The following is a 21,455-nucleotide window of genomic DNA, read 5'->3' as shown; positions in this document are numbered from 1 at the left end:
ATCAGCCAACACAGGGATGCTGACAGAACCCTCGCTAAAAACCCCAGGACAGCGATCCACTCGTCCGAGACAGTTTGCACTCCTGGCCCCCAAACTGTGGAATAAACTCCCTGTTGCACTTAGAACAACATACCCAGTATAGTTTTTAGTTCATTTGATCAACTCTCATACATTTATACAAGTCATACATCCACACAATCATTGTTGCAGGTGATCAAAAGGAACAGGCTGAAGCTGAAAGCTTCATCCTACATATTCATGGAGTAAAATACATTGATTAGTTATAAACGTGTTCAAAATTAGGGGAAATAAGGAGATTGTTAAATAGAAAGACATTTTAATTTCATGAACAAAATACATCAGCCTAATAACTGATCAAGGAGTGCCTGTTCATCATTATTCATGATTTAGGAAGCAGTAAAATGTTGAAGGATTTGACAGGCTCACCATAGAAAAAGAAAAGAAAAGAAAGGAAACAAAAATGTAAATGAAGATAAAGGAAACATAATAAAGGGAATACCCAAATACATCAACAATAGCAATTCAAGAGTCAGAAATATAAAGAGTATACAAGTTTACCTTCTAGAGCAGAGGTTCCTAAACCTTTTTGGCTCAGGGCACCCCTATAAAAACGTAGAGATAACAGCCATTTTGGTTAGAACTGAATGAAAATAACTTGTACTTCAAGTTTTAAATGATACTAAATATTTTTTTTTATGTGCAAATAAATTCCAAATATGATCAAATTATCTTGCGGCACCCAGGGACCCTGTCACCCATTTGAAAACCCCTGTTCTAGAGAATGATAATGGCATATCACTCCCTAGCTTCCACGTGGTCTGAAGACTCACCCATTCAGACTCTAGCTGAGCCCATAGCATTTACTGTAGCACTTGCCTAGTGCCTACCCTCAAATGACAGCGTCATTAGCGCATAGATAGCAAATATTTTTTTGGTCATGATTTGTTTGCGATGTTTTTACTGATCTACCTAACTGTTTTATTTTATTTATTTTATTTTTTTGTGTCTTTTGAGCGGCGTCGAGGGCCTAGCGGTTATAATATAGGCTCTGCTGTAGCCTGACATTGTGGGTTCGATTCCCGAGCCCGTCCACCTTTGCTGCGTGTCACTCCCTCTCTCTCTCTCTCTCTCTCTCTCTCTCTCTCTCTCTCTCTCTCTCTCTCTCTCTCTCTCTCTCTCTCTAATAGGCCATCAACACACAGGCAGTGGCGTCAGTTCAGAAAAAGCTAAGGTATGGCAACATGACTGGTGTCTTGTTGCATGATACATTTATTTTAAGAAGAAGTACATATATTATAAAATTATATATACCTGTAATATAATTATAATACCTTGTTAAAGTGGCCATTTTGTTACATTTTGCATTTGTAGTTATTTTACTGTAATTTAACAACATAATAACCAGCACAGATAGACAAAGAGACATTCATGGATTCATATTCAGAACTAACTTTTATCTTCCCCCCTGGACCCAGGGTATGGCAGCTGCATACCCCTGCCATACCCAATTGACGCCCCTGCATACAGGCAAGCTTGCTTGTAGGTCTGCTCTATGTGTAAGTGGTTAAAATGATTGTGATGCTGGATTAACCCTTTTGGCTGGGGGACCCCCACACCGCCGATGGACCCCCGCACTCTGAGTTTACAGGAAACCCAATAAGCCCTATTCACGGCCCGCCCACTCTGAGAAAACTGCTGAGAAAATTTCTCAGCAACTTCCTGTTTCTGACGTCAGTTTAGAAGGGGAAACTATAACAGAAACTAGCCTACAGCCCCTTGGTGTGAAGCAGACAGACAGACTTGTTGACGCCCATTTGTGATATAAATCGCATCACAGCAGACAGACAGACTTGTCGACGCCCATTTGTGATGTAAATCGCATCACAGGACAAAGCCGCCTACAGGCCAAAATTTGGGAAAATATTTTAAACATTTGGGGATTATGAGAAGTAGAGACACATCTGAAGGTGATAAAGTTGATGTTGGGCAAGGTACATGCGTTATTGATTTTTGTATTATGTTTTTTAGACAATTGAACAACTGCTGAACGTGGAGTTACAGATGGAAACACACACACACACACACACGGGGCAATTCTAATTAAGGTTGTGGGATGGCTGGACTTAAAGCCAACAAATCATTATTTCGAACGGTGAAGTAAATTATAACGCTTTGTGCCTTTTACTAACTTGTGTTCTTGATCATGCTAGCCGTATTTTATACTGTACTATTCGGAAATTGCATTACATTTGTGATTTCTGTGTTCACTCTATGGGCTTTTAGCAGGGTTTCTGTGTTCACTCTATGGGCTTTTAGCAGGGTTTCTGTGTTAACTCTATGGGCTTTTAGCAGGGTTTCTGTGTTAACTCTATGGGCTTTTAGCAGGGTTTCTGTGTTAACTCTATGGGCTTTTAGCAGGGTTTCTGTGTTAACTCTATGGGCTTTTAGCAGGGTTTTACCCTTCAAAACGTGACTTCAGCACCGGGGGGATGCTGAGTGGGCGGGCCGTGAACAGGGCTTACGGGCTTGCCCCGTGGACGGTGCTGGACGGTGCTGGCACGGGACGGTGCTGGGCGGTGCTGGACGGTGCTGGACGGTGCTGGACGGTGCTGGCTCGGGACGGGAGCTTCAAACAGAGCAGGCTGCATGGCGGCTGCCCAGAGCACAGGGTCCGGTGTCAACAGAGAACTGATAAACATCTGCTCTGGAATCTATGCTTTGTGCTCTGTTCCGCTTGTTGCTGATTGGCTGCTAGACAGGATGACTGACAGGTCTGTGGTGACTCACAGGACATGATGTATTACACTAGATGGGGAGGGTGGCATTCATATAATGTTCAGTAGGAGGGGAGGGTGGCATTCATATAATGTTCAGTAGGAGGGGAGGGTGGCATTCATATAATGTTCAGTAGGAGGGGAGGGTGGCATTCATATAATGCTTTATCCAAGGAGGGTGGCATTCATATAAAGCTTTATCCAAGGAGGGTGGCATTCATATAATGCTTTATCCAAGGAGGGTGGCATTCATATAATGCTTTATCCAAGGAGGGTGGCATTCATATAATGCTTTATCCAAGGAGGGTGGCATTCATATAATGCTTTATCCAAGGAGGGTGGCATTCATATAAAGCTTTATCCAAGGAGGGTGGCATTCATATAAAGCTTTATCCAAAATGACACTGTCCATCCTATCTATATATCTATCTATCGATCGATCGATCTATCGATCTATCGATCTATCTTAAATTATCTGTCAGCTGTCTTAAGTCATCGTCCATTCACGTTGAGCTTGCTTTCATCTGCAATTGCTTCTCTCTCTCTCACAGCCAGACTTTTCACACGCGTCAGTGCGTTTTGAAAGATCCAATTTATGTCAGTGATATCGGCTACACCTAGCCTGACACTCAGCCTGAATTGACATTTCGTTTCACTCCATTATTCAGTCTGAACTTGCTCTGATCTAAGGCAATTTCAAGGATGGGCGTTGCCAAAGAGGCAGCCTTCTGCGATTGGTTCGTAGTGTTGTTATGTGTGGCTGGCTAGTGGCTAGCCTGTTGCTTGCTAGTGCTACTTGCTAACCAAATAAACAGGCAGAATAGGAGCACTACGAACTAGTAATCAAACACAACATAACATGCCTGCTACTGGTGTTTCATAGCGAGATCGATGCGATCGCATTTTACCGCAATTTACTGCATTTTACCGTGACGCGATGCGCGGTACGGTACGGCGGCGGCGCTGGTGTACTTGGAAACACACATGAGTTCTGGGAAACCCCCACCCACGCTGATCACAAGACGCTGATTCGCCGTACGGATTTTCGAACGAGGAAGGCCTCTTCAATGAGACCAATTCTAGACCCCTGAATCGCCAAAACAAAAATTTAAAGGGGTGTGGCTAGCGATTCAGGGTCTGGAACTAGGCTAGGCTACACCAGGCTCATGGACAGCGCCAGCACCGGATACGCACGCTGCAAAAATGGGATCGGTTCTGTTTTGTACAAGCGCGCATATTCGTTTTGTACACCGACTCTCTGGTCTCCCGCAACAAACGCTCCCTCCTTGGTGTAGCCAGGGTCTTTTCGCACACGTAGCCAGGGTCTTTTCGCACGGACAGCACACGCACGGACAGCACACGCGTCGTGCTCGCACGTGTTCTGGTGGCCCGGCCGCAAGAGAAGCCTCGTAGGCCTGACGTCCTGTCATGTGTGTCGTTGCTGCATACGTGATATTTGATGACAGGGACGTGCTGGGCCCCTTCAGCCCAGGAAAAAGAGTTGCAGAGGCCCTCATTGCACGCTATAGAGAGATCTCTCTCTATAGCGCTATAGAGAGAGATCTCTCTCTATAGCGCTATAGAGAGAGATCTCTCTCTATAGCGCTGCTGCTACTCAAAGATTTACCATTTCAGATCATGACAAGTGACAAGCCAGTGGGCCAATTACTGTACATGAGTTATATTTCGTCGTTGTCGGGTGGAAACCTTTTTAAAATGTCCAAAACCATTTTAAAAATGATGTAAACTAGTGAAAACAGCCGATCTACAAGCACACAACGCCTCGCACCGCGAGGCGTTGTGTGCTGAAGCAGGACTTTACTTTGCAAAAAATTGTACAAATTTGAAACTTGGAGATACAAGGTTTCTGACCGACAGTGACGATTTACTTTGTTGGCCACCCAGCGCCCAAAATGGAACGAAGGCCGACATTTAATTTAATTTATTTTTCCTAATGGCCGGCCTGGACCGGCCGGGAATGAACCGGCCGTTCGGGAGTTGTCCCGCTTTTCCCAATGGCCAGCACGTCCATGTTTGATGATGGATGGTGTTATGATGAGTCAGTGGCGTCAGTTCAGAAAAAGCTAAGGTATGGCAACATGACTGGTGTCTTGCACGCACGCGACACCAGTCATGTTGCCATACTTTAGCAACAGGCACGATACATTTATTTATTTATTTTCCACGTTTCTACGGTTTCTTGGGCTGGATATGGCAGCCTGGAACGGTTGTTCAAGTGCAGCTAAACATGGCATGTTAGTAAACGTGCCACAATTAACAATAATGCATTGCACCTGTGCAGCTGACCTGCAGAACCTGGGAATATACCATTCTGTCAAGATGGGGAGAATAAAAGTGTGGAGAATATATTTATAATACCTTGTTAAAGTGACCTTTTTGTTACATTTTGTATTTGTAGTTATTTTACTGTAATTTAACAACATAATAACCAGCACAGATAGACAAAGAGACATTCATGGATTTATATTTAAAAAGTAACTTTTATTTTCCCCCCTGGACCCAGGGTATGGCAGCTGCATACCCGTGCCCAGTAGCGCTTTGGAGGCCGGACGTGACCGGACGCCGTGTGGTCGAAAAATTTCCACACGGACGCACGGACGGCACAGAACGGTGCACGACCGTGTAAACGCGTGCATACCCCCCCGCGAGAGCCGCGACAACCCCCCACCCCGATAACTACAAGCAATAGCCTACTTTAATCAGTGGCTACTACTTTGCATAACAGGTTTCTAGTGGTGAATGTGTGAGCGTCCTCAAGCCCCCTCTATTCATATGGATATAGCCTACTTTAACAACTAGGTTTCCAGCTGTGACTGCATGTGCATGTGTCGATGTGTGTGTGTCCTCAAACTCCTCATCCAGACCATTACTGTGGTATTTAGTGTTTGAGATTCGTTCAAGGCAAACTTTGTTTCTCTAGCCTACTGCAGTGCTGTATTTTCTAAATGAATTAAAAGAAAGTAGCCTAGAACATAAAATCTTAAGTAACAATGCAAATGTAATTAAAACTAGAAAACTATTGTTTTCCCACCATTAGATCTGCTGACATCCTTTCTATCTAAATAGCCTCTAGAGGCGCGTGCACGCACGTGCACGTGACGTCAATAAATGACTGTCCGCCCGGAAAAGAAAATCCCAAAGCACCACTGCCCGTGCCATACCCAATTGACGCCCCTGTGATGAGTGCCAGCTGGGTCACTGACTCATGTAGGCCTGCCGGAAAATCACTTACAAAGTTACAGGTATAAGAGTAACACAAAGAGAGTATGTGTGTCGTGATAAAGCCAGTCCAACAATGACTGCATGAACAGAACATCACTGACAGATCCTTCTGGCCCAGATTCACACAGGCCTTCTTGCTCTGCTCCTGTGTGTCTCTGTTAACTCTGTGTGTCCGGGGCGTCAGTTGGGTATGGCAGGGGTATGCAGCTGCCATACCCTGGGTCCAGGGGGGGAAATAAAAGAACGTGATTCTCCCCATCTTGACAGAATGGTATATTCCTAGGTTCCGCAGGTCAGCTGCACAGGTGCAATGCATTATTGTTAATTGTGCACGTTTACTAACATGCCAAGTTTAGCTGCACTTGAACAACCGTTCCAGGCTGCCATATCCAGCCCAAGAAACCGTAGAAACCTGTGTAAAAAACTGACAAAAGTCTTTTGTCATTGTGAAAATAGCAGATCTACATGATCACAACGCCTCGCAGCGTTGTGATCCCATTGTCCTTGAGGACTCCCATCTTTGCCATACCCTAGCTTTTGCTGAACTGACGCCACTGCGTGTTTCCCTGGAAAACAACTCCTTCCTGTAAACATTTCTCCTTTCAGTGCTTTGGGTTACCCCCCCCCCCCCCCCCCCCCCCACCCTGATGAGCACTAAGAGTTGAGGCATTACATTTTGGATAACACGGTTCTATTGTGAAAATAGCAGATCTACATGCTCACAACGCCTCGAGTTGTGAGGCGTTGTGAGCAATGTAAAGTAGATTTGCTATTTTCTAATATTTGACATTTTATGTAGGCCTATTGAAAGTCCTTAAAGGAGTAGTTCACCCCCAAAATGTTTTTTTTTACTCACACCATGGAGACTTGAGTTCAATAATATTTTTAGGTTTTGTGTGTGTGTGTGTGTGTGTGTGTGTGTGTGTGTGTGTGTGTGTGTGTGTGTGTGTGTGTGTGTGTGTGTGTCTGTGTGTGTGTGTGTGTGTGTGTGTGTATATATGTGTCCCAATCTCACTGAGAGCCAGTCATCTCGGAAAGTACAGCTTTAGACAGGGACTGAAAATACTTTTTTTTAATATATATATATATAAGTCATTTTGGGGGTGAGCTACTCCTTTAATTTGTCACTTTTTGAAATGTGTTAAGTTAAGTTAATCATCTGGGGGCCTCCCAAAATAATCTGGGGACCCCCCTGGGGGTCCCGACCCACAGGTTTAGAACCAGTGTGTTAAATCAAAGTGTGTGTAACCAGATGGATGTCTCAGCCTTTAGGAATGATCAGGTCGACATCGTTCCCACAACCTTAACAAAGCTTTTCTATCATATCTGATTCAACAGGATCGAGTTGCATGTCTTCACATGGAGACCTTAATTCTTCTTTTATCGTTTTATTCACTGGGATCGGCTTACATTGGACGCACACAGCATCTCGGAAATGTTTTTTTTCTTCCTTTTTTTCCCCTATTCATTATAATTTCCAGTGCAGTCCATGGCACAGACATGGCAATAGTGTTATTACATTATGAGACATATGAGACTCAGGGGTTTTCAAAGTGGGTGACGGGGCACCCTGGGGTGCCGCAGCGGCAGTCCAGGGGTGCCGCGAGATCATTTGATAATATTTGGAATTTATTTGGACACTTGAAAAAATACTTTTAGTATCATTTTAAACTTGAAGTACAAAGTTATTTTCAGTCAGTTCTAACCAAAATGGCTGTTATCTCATCGTTTTCCTCGCAACATAATCACTAAAATATCATCACTGTCGGGCAGAAAACTCGTATCTCCAAGTTTCAAATGTGTACGTCTTTTGGTAAAGCAAAGCCCTGCTTCATCATACAAGACTGTCACACAAAACTAGTGAAAACAGCTGATCTACAAGCACACAACGCCTCGCATTGCTTGTAGATCTGCTGTTTTCACTAGTTTAGTACATTTCATAGATGATAAATACAAAAAGAACGGTTTTGGACGTACAAGGTTTCCACCCGACAACGACGATATGCTATAAATATAAGGTACTGGGAGTGAAAATTAAAAAAATATTTATTGGGTGACCTGAGAAAAGTTTGGGAACCCCTAATCTGGGTTCCCAGAAGTTTTTCTCTTTGGGAACCCCTGCTATAACCCACACCTTTAATCAGTTCATCAGCCAAATTCCTGTGGGTATAACATTAAAGGACAACTTTGTTTTTTTTACAACATCTTAGATTGTAATTAGAGAAAAGAAAAAGTGAGTGTTAAAATGTTTTCATTTACTTCATTCTATCGTTTTAGCACGTTTAGCGTGATAAAACGTGGGACATGCGTACGAATGGGGGCATGCGTACAAGTGGCTAAATATATCTGTTTAGACACAATAAGCCAGCAGTTTCTTTATTGCTATTTACAGTAACCCCACAAGTCACATCTGTCCATGAAGGATTGCATTGCATCTTGGGAATGGGCTTATTCTGTGTAAAATACATATTTAGCCGATTGTACACATGCCCCCAAACACTGAAATCTAAATCATTAAAATCTCTAAAACGATAGAAAGGAGTAAATGAAAACATTTTAACTCTCATCTTTTATTTTCTTTAATTACAATCTAAAATATGAACCCTTGTTGTAAAAAAAACAAAATGATTACCGTTTGCATTGGTGTTTATATTGCTAAGTATTTTTATCAACGTAAGATTTCATGTCATTTAGACAGATGGCCCTCTTCTAGCGCCACCATGAGGCCGATTCTTGCAAAACACATTATTGGACACTGCTCCTACAGATTTTTCCCTAAAAGCACACAAAGCGGTACACATTATCTCTACAGTCATGTCATCAACATGGATCTGTCCCATCTAGCGCCACCATTTGGGCGATTCTTGCAAAACACATTTTTGGACACTGCTCCTACAGATTTTGCCCTAAAATCACACAAAGTGTTAACTCATTCGATGCCTTTTCAAAATGGCCGCCAAGTACCAGGATGCCATTCCATGTAATTTTTAGTGCACGGATAATTTTTTTGTGCACAGACCATGCACGCCCATGCCTAGATCATGCACCATAATGTGTGCACGCTGTTCACAGCTTTCAAACAAAAAAATAAGTTTGGCTATCCGTTCAGGCATTCATGAGATAGAAGCCATTGTTTTCTTCAAATTGAAAGAAGAAATATATAGTGGAAATATAGTGGCCCTCTCCATCATCTAAGTTGCCCACTCCTACCCTATCCAAATGCTACTTATTATTTTAATGTGCAATAAAATTAAGATCTCACACAAGACACAACAGAATTGAAAATATGCCACATACTGTAGAGTTGAATAGGCCTACAAGTTGCAATTTGAGACCAAAAGAACACAGGATGAAGGTGTGTGATGTTTTGTATGAATCTGATTCAAATCAATTGTTGTTTTTTCTTGTTATAACATTACACTCATGTTTTTGGACAAATTAAACAGTGTCTAGAAATAGATATGTATTATAATAGTTATATCTTGGTTTTGAAATGTTTTTCATTAGAGCATAGGCCTACATGTTTCTGTTTTAATAGCTTTTAACTAACCAGAGAGAATAATCTAATAATGTTTTATCTGTGCCAAAATGCAGATTTCTATGCATTTCTGGGGTTTTGACCACCCCTCAAAACCCCAAATTCTTTCGCAAAAATTGCAAGGCCGGCCAGGATGTATCTCGTATTTGAATCTCTGGGAGTTGGCAACCCTATGTGTGTAGTTAGTAGATACATGCTTGAGTGCTAACAACAGACACCACATGTTCTACTAGATAGAAGAAGACATTATTATTTATAACTTTGGTTTTGGCGATTCAAAGACAGTTAATAAGTGCGCGCGTCCGTCAGTGGGGGGCCACCTAAAATAATCTTGCTTAGGGCCACCTGAACCCTAGAACCGGCCCTGCCGGCACGTTTGACCCCACAAGGTGGCAGCCTACAGCTAAAACCCAAATAGAAAGGCAATACATAATTGCTCATAACAACCACACCAGGGGGTCTAATGAAGTACTGTCAACCTCCTAGACACATGAAAACCAGAAAAAGTACAAAACTATGGCACCGCCTCTTTAAACAGTATGTCTAGATCCCATCTAGCGCCACCATCAGGCCGATTTTTACATCCGACCTGACGGTCGCTTATCTCCCAATTTGGGAGTCTTATTGGTTTAGACGGTAATAAAGTTTTATGCTTTTCTATAAACGACTCGTCTACTGATTGTGGTGTCTTAGGGGTATTGAATATGAGCCTTTGCTGCGTGACATATATTACTAGTAAGACGCCTCAGGGTGACATGCAACCTCGGCCTAAAGGGCGAGGTCGCCAACTCTTGGCCATTACAATGCGTTGCATCGCATTGTGAGCTTGTATTTTTATACATTTGAAAACATGCATGTGAAATGGGACATTTTGCATAATGAGTACTTTTGGTGAAAATAGGCTACTCTTGTACTTTTAATCAAGTAAATTAATTTTCATTATTGATACGTTTAAGTAAGACGTTTAACTTTGTCCTCCACTTCCTCACAGACAGTCCAGCCCACACAGAGGAGGGTCAAACTGTGACCATTCTGTGGCCACTGGGGGCGCCGTACTAATGCATTCTCAATGCAAGGTTGTTTGGTGTTTTGTCGTTGCCGTGTCTCTTCAAGAGCGTACAGGCTGCGGTTGAGCTTGAGACACGGCAACGACAAAAAACCAAACAACCTTCCATTGACAATGTAGCACGGCGCCCCCAGTGGCCATTCCCTACGATAAGATGATGATGCGTGACGCAAATGTGTGAGCGCGGCCAAAGAGACCAGAGCGGAGGCTGACGTAAGTGATGTTTTAATGAGTTAAACTACACCCACTTGGTTCTGGTGTTGACTTTTGGCAGCACATTTTTTTATTTATTTGTGGTCACAGTCTTTGCCTTGACGGCATCGTAATGGCTGCTCTTACACTTGGGTTTGCTCTGAAAATAGACGATCAATGCTATGGGAATGGAAGGTTTTTATTGGCAGCAAACCCCTCGATTCCTCTTGAAATGCTTTGGCAGGAAACCACTCTTACAGTAGGTTGAATACCAGTAAGACTCCCTAATCGGGAGATAAGCGACCGTTGGTCGCTTATCTCCACAAATATCACAGCCTCCACCTCTCACGTCATACGGGCAGCCATAGTTACACCTGGAATGTTGAATCTCCATATATGGAGATAACCTACCCATCACACAAAGTCTGACCTCACCAGCCCATACCTGGGCATGGACGACTTATATCTCCATATACGGAGATGGCCATATATGGAGATACGCAATACAATACACAAAACAAGCCCTATATAAAGGGGCAATTCTCACCAGGGAAGAGAGCATTCCCCACTAGCTGAGTATCTTAAGATGGTTGGATGTGATGATAAGCCACAAATAGGCCAAAAGTTTGTTTTACCAATTATCAAGACATACGGGCAGTTGACAGTTTGCCATTGTTACTCATTGAAGTTGAATCTCCATCTGAATCCCTTTTATGCCCATATATGGAGATCCCTGCTCTGAGTATCTGACATCACTAATCCCTTTTATGCCCATATATGGAGATCCCTGCTCTGAGTATCTGACATCACTAATCCCTTTTATGCCCATATACAGTATGGAGATCCCTAACAGAATCCATTTTATGCCCATAATGGAGATACCTGCTCTGAGTATCTGACATCACTGTGATGTCACCTGTTTATGCCTAAATATGGAGATCCCTGCTCTGAGTATCTGACATCACTGCGATCTCACCTGTGATGTCACAGTGACACATCACCTCAGTATCTGTGATGTCACAGTGACACATCACCTCAGTATCAGGCGTTACACGTATACATTGAGCAGGGCAAAGGTGTGACGTGTGTGACGGACGGACGGACGGACGGACGGACGGACGGACGGACGGACGGCCGGTGGAGGTTTTCATACTAAACTGCGACCTTACGGTCGCAATTATTCTGGTGTGACCGTGCCCTAAGACGTCAGCTTTTCTTTTTACTTTCTTTCCCTCTCTGCTGAAACCATGCTGAGTTTAACAGTGAGATCCGGTCTAGAGCCCGCCTACTGAATCTGCTACATTCAACCACACAGAAGCACGTTATGCAGTGTTTCCGTATCCGCTCTAAGACGTGGACCGGATCTGCAACCTGAACCTGATCACCAGCCGTTCTAACACTACTAGTCAGGGTTGCCAGGTTTGCTTATTATAAGCCAATATGTGCTTAATATTGGTGGTAGTGAGTTGTGTTATTTTGAGCTTGTTTCTGAATTGTAGTTGTTAAAGTGTCCCCACCATGAATTTCACATTTTTAATTTTCTCTTGTTTTTTGGTCTTCCCAGTGTCTCTTCCACATGTTCTCTCCTCCACACAGACACACACAGTTTCACTTCCTACAGATCTCACTACAGACTGGTTTCAACCGGTTCTCACGTGCACACTCATGCACCCACATGACTCACGTGAACTGTTGTGTAAAGCAACTTAGTACATTTACTTAAGTACTGTACTTAAGTACAGTTTTGAGGTATTTGTACTTTACTTGAATATTTCTAGTTTTCAGTACTTTTGCTTTTACTGTACTTTTACTCCACTACAATTATTTGACATTTTTAGTTTCTAGTTACTTTGCAGATATAAATGATTATATTATAAAACATACATTAATCCACTTTAGCCCTATTTTATACCTAGGATATTTTCAAACATTTTGTACTTTTACTTTTGGTACTTTCTGGTTCTGGATCCCATACTTTACTTGTAACAATATACATATATATATATAACATTATCCCACCGGTCACAATTGTGACCGGTCATAAAACACACCTTTTCACCTACTTTTTCATGAAAATTTCAAAAAAATATGATTGATTATTTCAAAGGGTTACTAATGACACAATATTTGAATATTCTTATGTCTGGGGAAAATTCGGGATTAAACGGGTTAAACGATGATAAACTCATCAATATTACAGCTGTACAGACAGCTTGGGTTCTCCTCTTTATCTCTGTCAACACTCTGTTTCATATACATTTTATGATCAACTTTATGTCAATAAATCTTCTGTGAAAACATGATTTATTTCATGTGTTGCAGTTATAAATCACTCAATGTCCTGTTTACACCTGTTTACACATATTGTGACAGTAATCATTGCTATAGAGTGTTTGTTCAGTAACAGTGTTAAACAGCTCTATATTGTGACAGTAATCATTGCTATAGAGTGTTTGTTCAGTAACAGTGTTATAGCTCTATATTGTGACAGTAATCATCGCTATAGAGTGTTCAGTAACAGTGTTAAACAGCTCTATATTGTGACAGTAATCATTGCTATAGAGTGTGTGTTCAGTAACAGTGTTAAACAGCTCTATATTGTGACAGTAATCATTGCTATAGAGTGTTTGTTCAGTAACAGTGTTAAATAGCTCTATATTGTGACAGTAATCATTGCTATAGAGTGTTTGTTCAGTAACAGTGTTAAATAGCTCTATATTGTGACAGTAATCATCGCTATAGAGTGTTCAGTAACAGTGTTAAACAGCTCTATATTGTGACAGTAATCATTGCTATAGAGTGTGTGTTCAGTAACAGTGTTAAACAGCTCTATATTGTGACAGTAATCATTGCTATAGAGTGTGTGTTCAGTAACAGTGGTAAATAGCTCTATATTGTGACAGTAATCATTGCTATAGAGTGTTTGTTCAGTAACAGTGTTAAATAGCTCTATATTGTGACAGTAATCATTGCTATAGAGTGTTTGTTCAGTAACAGTGTTAAATAGCTCTATATTGTGACAGTAATCATTGCTATAGAGTGTGTGTTCAGTAACAGTGTTAAACAGCTCTATATTGTGACAGTAATCATTGCTATAGAGTGTTTGTTCAGTAACAGTGTTAAATAGCTCTATATTGTGACAGTAATCATTGCTATAGAGTGTTTGTTCAGTAACAGTGTTAAATAGCTCTATATTGTGACAGTAATCATTGCTCTAGAGTGTTTGTTCAGTAACAGTGTTAAATAGCTCTATATTGTGACAGTAATCATTGCTCTAGAGTGTTTGTTCAGTAACAGTGTTAAATAGCTCTATATTGTGACAGTAATCATTGCTATAGAGTGTTTGTTCAGTAACAGTGTTAAATAGCTCTATATTGTGACAGTAATCATAGCTATAGAGTGTGTGTTCAGTAACAGTGTTAAATAGCTCTATATTGTGACAGTAATCATCGCTATAGAGTGTTTGTTCAGTAACAGTGTTAAATAGCTCTATATTGTGACAGTAATCATTGCTATAGAGTGTTTGTTCAGTAACAGTGTTAAATAGCTCTATATTGTGACAGTAATCATTGCTATAGAGTGTTTGTTCAGTAACAGTGTTAAACAGCTCTATATTGTGACAGTAATCATTGCTATAGAGTGTTTGTTCAGTAACAGTGTTAAATAGCTCTATATTGTGACAGTAATCATTGCTATAGAGTGTTTGTTCAGTAACAGTGTTAAATAGCTCTATATTGTGACAGTAATCATTGCTATAGAGTGTTTGTTCAGTAACAGTGTTAAATAGCTCTATATTGTGACAGTAATCATTGCTATAGAGTGTTTGTTCAGTAACAGTGTTAAATAGCTCTATATTGTGACAGTAATCATTGCTATAGAGTGTTTGTTCAGTAACAGTGTTAAATAGCTCTATATTGTGACAGTAATCATTGCTATAGAGTGTTTGTTCAGTAACAGTGTTAAATAGCTCTATATTGTGACAGTAATCATTGCTATAGAGTGTTTGTTCAGTAACAGTGTTAAATAGCTCTATATTGTGACAGTAATCATTGCTATAGAGTGTTTGTTCAGTAACAGTGTTAAACAGCTCTATATTGTGACAGTAATCATTGCTATAGAGTGTGTGTTCAGTAACAGTGGTAAATAGCTCTATATTGTGACAGTAATCATTGCTATAGAGTGTTTGTTCAGTAACAGTGTTAAATAGCTCTATATTGTGACAGTAATCATTGCTATAGAGTGTTTGTTCAGTAACAGTGTTAAATAGCTCTATATTGTGACAGTAATCATTGCTATAGAGTGTGTGTTCAGTAACAGTGTTAAACAGCTCTATATTGTGACAGTAATCATTGCTATAGAGTGTTTGTTCAGTAACAGTGTTAAATAGCTCTATATTGTGACAGTAATCATTGCTATAGAGTGTTTGTTCAGTAACAGTGTTAAATAGCTCTATATTGTGACAGTAATCATTGCTCTAGAGTGTTTGTTCAGTAACAGTGTTAAATAGCTCTATATTGTGACAGTAATCATTGCTCTAGAGTGTTTGTTCAGTAACAGTGTTAAATAGCTCTATATTGTGACAGTAATCATTGCTATAGAGTGTTTGTTCAGTAACAGTGTTAAATAGCTCTATATTGTGACAGTAATCATTGCTATAGAGTGTGTGTTCAGTAACAGTGTTAAATAGCTCTATATTGTGACAGTAATCATCGCTATAGAGTGTTTGTTCAGTAACAGTGTTAAATAGCTCTATATTGTGACAGTAATCATTGCTATAGAGTGTTTGTTCAGTAACAGTGTTAAATAGCTCTATATTGTGACAGTAATCATTGCTATAGAGTGTTTGTTCAGTAACAGTGTTAAATAGCTCTATATTGTGACAGTAATCATTGCTATAGAGTGTTTGTTCAGTAACAGTGTTAAATAGCTCTATATTGTGACAGTAATCATTGCTATAGAGTGTTTGTTCAGTAACAGTGTTAAATAGCTCTATATTGTGACAGTAATCATTGCTATAGAGTGTTTGTTCAGTAACAGTGTTAAATAGCTCTATATTGTGACAGTAATCATTGCTATAGAGTGTTTGTTCAGTAACAGTGTTAAATAGCTCTATATTGTGACAGTAATCATTGCTATAGAGTGTTTGTTCAGTAACAGTGTTAAACAGCTCTATATTGTGACAGTAATCATTGCTATAGAGTGTGTGTTCAGTAACAGTGTTAAATAGCTCTATATTGTGACAGTAATCATTGCTATAGAGTGTTTGTTCAGTAACAGTGTTAAACAGCTCTATATTGTGACAGTAATCATTGCTCTAGAGTGTTTGTTCAGTAACAGTGTTAAATAGCTCTATATTGTGACAGTAATCATTGCTCTAGAGTGTTTGTTCAGTAACAGTGTTAAATAGCTCTATATTGTGACAGTAATCATTGCTATAGAGTGTTTGTTCAGTAACAGTGTTAAATAGCTCTATATTGTGACAGTAATCATTGCTATAGAGTGTGTGTTCAGTAACAGTGTTAAATAGCTCTATATTGTGACAGTAATCATTGCTATAGAGTGTTTGTTCAGTAACAGTGGTAAATAGCTCTATATTGTGACAGTAATCATTGCTATAGAGTGTTTGTTCAGTAACAGTGGTAAATAGCGCTATATTGTGACAGTAATCATTGCTATAGAGTGTTTGTTCAGTAACAGTGTTAAATAGCTCTATATTGTGACAGTAATCATTGCTATAGAGTGTTTGTTCAGTAACAGTGTTAAATAGCTCTATATTGTGACAGTAATCATTGCTATAGAGTGTGTGTTCAGTAACAGTGGTAAACAGCTCTATATTGTGACAGTAATCATTGCTATAGAGTGTTTGTTCAGTAACAGTGGTAAATAGCTCTATATTGTGACAGTAATCATTGCTATAGAGTGTTTGTTCAGTAACAGTGGTAAATAGCGCTATATTGTGACAGTAATCATTGCTATAGAGTGTTTGTTCAGTAACAGTGTTAAATAGCTCTATATTGTGACAGTAATCATTGCTATAGAGTGTTTGTTCAGTAACAGTGTTAAATAGCTCTATATTGTGACAGTAATCATTGCTATAGAGTGTTTGTTCAGTAACAGTGTTAAACAGCTCTATATTGTGACAGTAATCATTGCTATAGAGTGTGTGTTCAGTAACAGTGGTAAACAGCTCTATATTGTGACAGTAATCATTGCTATAGAGTGTTTGTTCAGTAACAGTGGTAAATAGCTCTATATTGTGACAGTAATCATTGCTATAGAGTGTGTGTTCAGTAACAGTGGTAAATAGCTCTATATTGTGACAGTAATCATTGCTATAGAGTGTTTGTTCAGTAACAGTGGTAAATAGCTCTATATTGTGACAGTAATCATTGCTATAGAGTGTGTGTTCAGTAACAGTGGTAAATAGCTCTATATTGTGACAGTAATCATTGCTATAGAGTGTGTGTTCAGTAACAGTGTTAAATAGCTCTATATTGTGACAGTAATCATTGCTATAGAGTGTGTGTTCAGTAACAGTGTTAAATAGCTCTATATTGTGACAGTAATCATTGCTATAGAGTGTTTGTTCAGTAACAGTGTTAAATAGCTCTATATTGTGACAGTAAACATTGCTATAGAGTGTTCAGTAACAGTGTTAAATAGCTCTATATTGTGACAGTAATCATTGCTATAGTGTTCAGTAACAGTGTTAAATAGCTCTATATTGTGACAGTAATCATTGCTATAGAGTGTTTGTTCAGTAACAGTGTTAAATAGCTCTATATTGAGACAGTAATCATTGCTATAGAGTGTTTGTTCAGTAACAGTGTTAAACAGCTCTATATTGTGACAGTAATCATTGCTCTAGAGTGTTTGTTCAGTACTATACAGTATTGTTCAATATGTTGCCATTAGGACAGATTGTAAATAACATTGTACTTGATGTAACCACTTGAACCCCAGCATCCCTATTCTGGGCTGAACATGAGCTTGTAGATCAGCTATATTTTAGCAAGGACATGTTGTGTCCTGTAGCTGGAAGAATAATCCACCATGTAAGACAGAGCTTCATTTACAACATACATGCAACATATAGGCTTTGCTGCCACCTTGTGGTGACAACGGACAATCACAGAATACAATGTCCAGACATTAAAGATTGATTTTGCTTGAAGAACAAAATAACTATGAATCTACTGACGTTTATAGGGGTGTAACGATATAGTAACTGCATCAAAATATCGTTTTTAATTTAAAAAAATCAAAGTATATCAAAAAAACAGCTAAAATCTAATCTATCGTTTGACTTTGTATCGGCAGTGCAGATACTACCTTCTTGTGCATTGTATTTAGCATTTTTAAGAAGAATTTTAAAAATTAAAAGGAGGGGTTTAATTACTTTTTCTTTCCATATCGGTACACTGGTCTATCGATAAATGTGTGTAATCTCTGGGTTCATGTCAAGGTGCAGGTTTGTTCATATGTGTTCAAACTATCCACACTTTTCACACAGATTTAATTTCTTTGCCAATTAGATACTATATCGATTTTAAATCATTGAATCGAATCGTATCGTATCGTGGCCCCAAATGGCCCCAGAAAACGCCCACAAAACTGATGAAACCGATGAAAAGTGATGATCACTTTTCATCAATAAACCATCGTTTTAGATTAACAAATCAAATCAAATCAAAACCTTGATACAAAACAGTACAGGATGAGCATGAACCGGAAGTAGCCTAGGACAGGGGTTTTCAAAGTGGGTGACGGGGCACCCTGGGGTGCCGTGACAGCAGTCCAGGGGTGCCGCGAGATCATTTGATAATATTTTGAATTATTATTATATTATATTTGGACACTTGAAAAAATATTATTTAGTATCATTTTAAACTTGAAGTACAAAGTTATTTTCAGTCAGTTCTAACCAAAATGGCTGTTATCTCAACGTTTTCCTCACAACATAATCACTAAAATATCGTCACTGTCGGGCAGAAACCTCGTATCTCCAAGTTTCAAATGTGTACATCTTTTGCCCTGCTTCATCATACAAGAGCCGTCGCATCAAACAGCCGATCTACAAGTAGCCTAGTTCCAGACCCTGAATCGCTAGCCACACCCCTTTAATTTTTTTGTTTGTGAAACGAAATGTCAATTCAGGCTGAGTGTCAGGCTAGATCTACAAGCACACAACGCCTTGCATCGCGAGGCGTTGTTATTATTGGTATTCTTATTGGTATTTATTGGACCCTTTTGGTTCTTATTGGTGTTTATTGGACCCTTTTTGGACCGCTTTTATAATGTTACAGTCCATACAGTCTCCGACCACTGAACTTTTCGTCAGAAAGGTCCGGTTCAGCTTTAAAATGACGTCGGTCGCAACTTCTGAAAAGCGTTTACCCTGAATTAGAGGTTGGAAAGCTGCACTCCCAGATGTTGTGACTCTCCTAGGAAAAGTTCAGAGATCGGAGACGGTAGAGCACTTTAGTCCTGACACCACTCCCCCTGCCTCTGGACCCCCCCTAGTGGCAGGGATGTCACACTGCGGCGCTCCATGAAATAACCAAACAAAGGTTTTCATTAATTAAATGGATTTAATCAACAGCAATAAAACAATAAAACAAAACAGCTGTGGGAAGACAAAGAGGAACACATTACACTTCAGACTCACACACACACACACGCACACGCACACGCACACACAAACACACACACGCACACGCACACACACATACATACAAAAAACGTTCTGTACAAAAAACAATTGAAAAGTCAAACTGAATAAATTTCACATCATCACAATCAGACGAGACAAAGGACAAGCATTCAGATACATAGTAATCTTAACACTGTATTATTACTGTATCATTAATAATTCATAGTTTATAACCCCTACTGTATATACGTTGAACCACAGCTTATCGTGTTGCTCGAGTGGCGTGAGACTTTTTTTCTTTCTTTTTTTTTTTCTTTTCTTGAAAACATTATACAGCATCGTCTCTACAGATCTAGAGGTTTCGGGTTCATTAATTAAATAAATAATTCAATAGATATTTACTTTTCTTTCTCATAAGCACTGTTTCACATCTAGTCATGAAATTACACCAACAGCCACACAACGTGTTCCCTCTGCTGGTTGTGAAGGGAACAGCAGGAGAAATATTCACTGGGAAGAACAACCATTATGGTACGATATTAAAGAGCACCGACAGTACGACGACACATGTTTCATAATGTATAGAATACAGTATATAATATATATACAGTATATTATATGTCACCGCTAAGATGGAGAATCAGTTAGATCCAGAACCAGAGCGCTCGCCGTGCGGCGCGGGGCGGAACAAGCGGTCGCTTTGATCCACAACAACGACAACGTAGCGCCGGCAGGAATGATAGCGCCTCACCCCACGGAGGTTAGGGTTAGGCATAGTTTTACTGAGGTTAAAGAGGTGGTGCCATGATTTCCCCCCCCCCTCTAAAACATGATTATCAGGTATTATGATTATACTAGGAGGAAGATTTTTTCAAAAAAAGTGTACAGAAAGAGTCAAAATTATGTTTTTATGAGGCCACACCCACCAGTTCATTGGTATGCGGGGTTGTCATGGTGGGTGGTGACCCAGCTGAAGTTAGCCACACCCACGTATGTTGGGTGAATGGTAATTAGGGGAGGGGTTGATTCTATGATGTAATAAGTATGTGTGTTTTTGGACGGGCACGTTTGACCCCACAAGGTGGCAGCCTACAGCTAAAAACCCAAATAGAAAGGCAATACATAATTGCTCATAACAACCACACCAGGGGGTCTAATGAAGTACTGTCAACCTCCTAGACACATGAAAAACAGAAAAAGTACAAAACTATGGCACCACCTCTTTAAGGTTAGGGTTAGGGTTAGAGTTAGGCATAGTAAGCTAATGGCTAATCACAGCTGAGCTAGGCTAGTAGATAAACCCAAAGAAAGAGGAGTCGCAAACGAGTGACGTCAGCGACTACACAAGTGAATGGCTGTTGTCGCCATCTCATGGTGAATACGCAGAATTACACAGATGCACTGATAAGAGACTATCAAAGTGAATTGATCCAGGTGGTGGTAGGGGTGTGTGGTGAACGACAAAACGAGCGCTCTTACCACGATCTAACCGAGTTACCCAATCTAACTGTAACATATACATATATATAATACAGTATATACATCATGTATATGTTACAGTGTTTTTGAGACACCAGTGAGACTGTTCTTGTTCACCACACCCCGCCGCAAAACGAGCGCTCCTGGTCTCAATCTAACTGAATCTCCAAAACACTGTGACAAATACGATACGTATACAGATTATACACATATATGTATATCAAATATACACACATGTGTACACACATACTGTATATACTGTACTTATGACACCCAGACATGTTGACAGGTTGACAAGTGGACAGTAAGGTACAATCTAAACACAGAGGAGAATCTCAGGGGAAGACATTTAAATAATAACCAATATAGTTATAGTTATATATTGGTTCTTATTTAAATGTCTGGTTTGTGTGATAAAGATTTAACCGGACACTGCTTTGAAGTCATTTAAATGTCTGTCTCACATTGGAGACACATTTCCATTTTTTA

The 21,455-nt window shown here is 40.0% G+C and overlaps 1 protein-coding gene across 1 annotated transcript in view; it reads right to left on the bottom strand.

Annotated features, from left to right (window-relative positions):
- Positions 1-2,539: 2,539 nt before the first annotated feature.
- Positions 2,540-21,455, bottom strand: part of scamp5a (secretory carrier membrane protein 5a) — a gene marked incomplete at its 3' end in the record, with an annotated part of 34,798 nt that continues 15,882 nt past the window's right edge. The window contains exons 8-9 of the mRNA XM_080736227.1: positions 4,051-4,120; positions 2,540-2,674 (exon numbers count right to left, since the gene is read on the bottom strand). Coding sequence (XP_080592353.1) covers positions 2,540-2,674; positions 4,051-4,120 — 205 coding nt within the window. The remainder of the gene's footprint in view (positions 2,675-4,050; positions 4,121-21,455) is intronic.

The sequence above is a fragment of the Nannobrachium achirus genome (genome assembly GCF_963921795.1).
Source record: "Nannobrachium achirus genome assembly, chromosome: 11".
Classification (NCBI taxonomy): domain Eukaryota; kingdom Metazoa; phylum Chordata; class Actinopteri; order Myctophiformes; family Myctophidae; genus Nannobrachium; species Nannobrachium achirus.
Note: the sequence above shows the minus strand (reverse complement) of the source record. Positions and strands in the feature narration are given on the sequence as shown.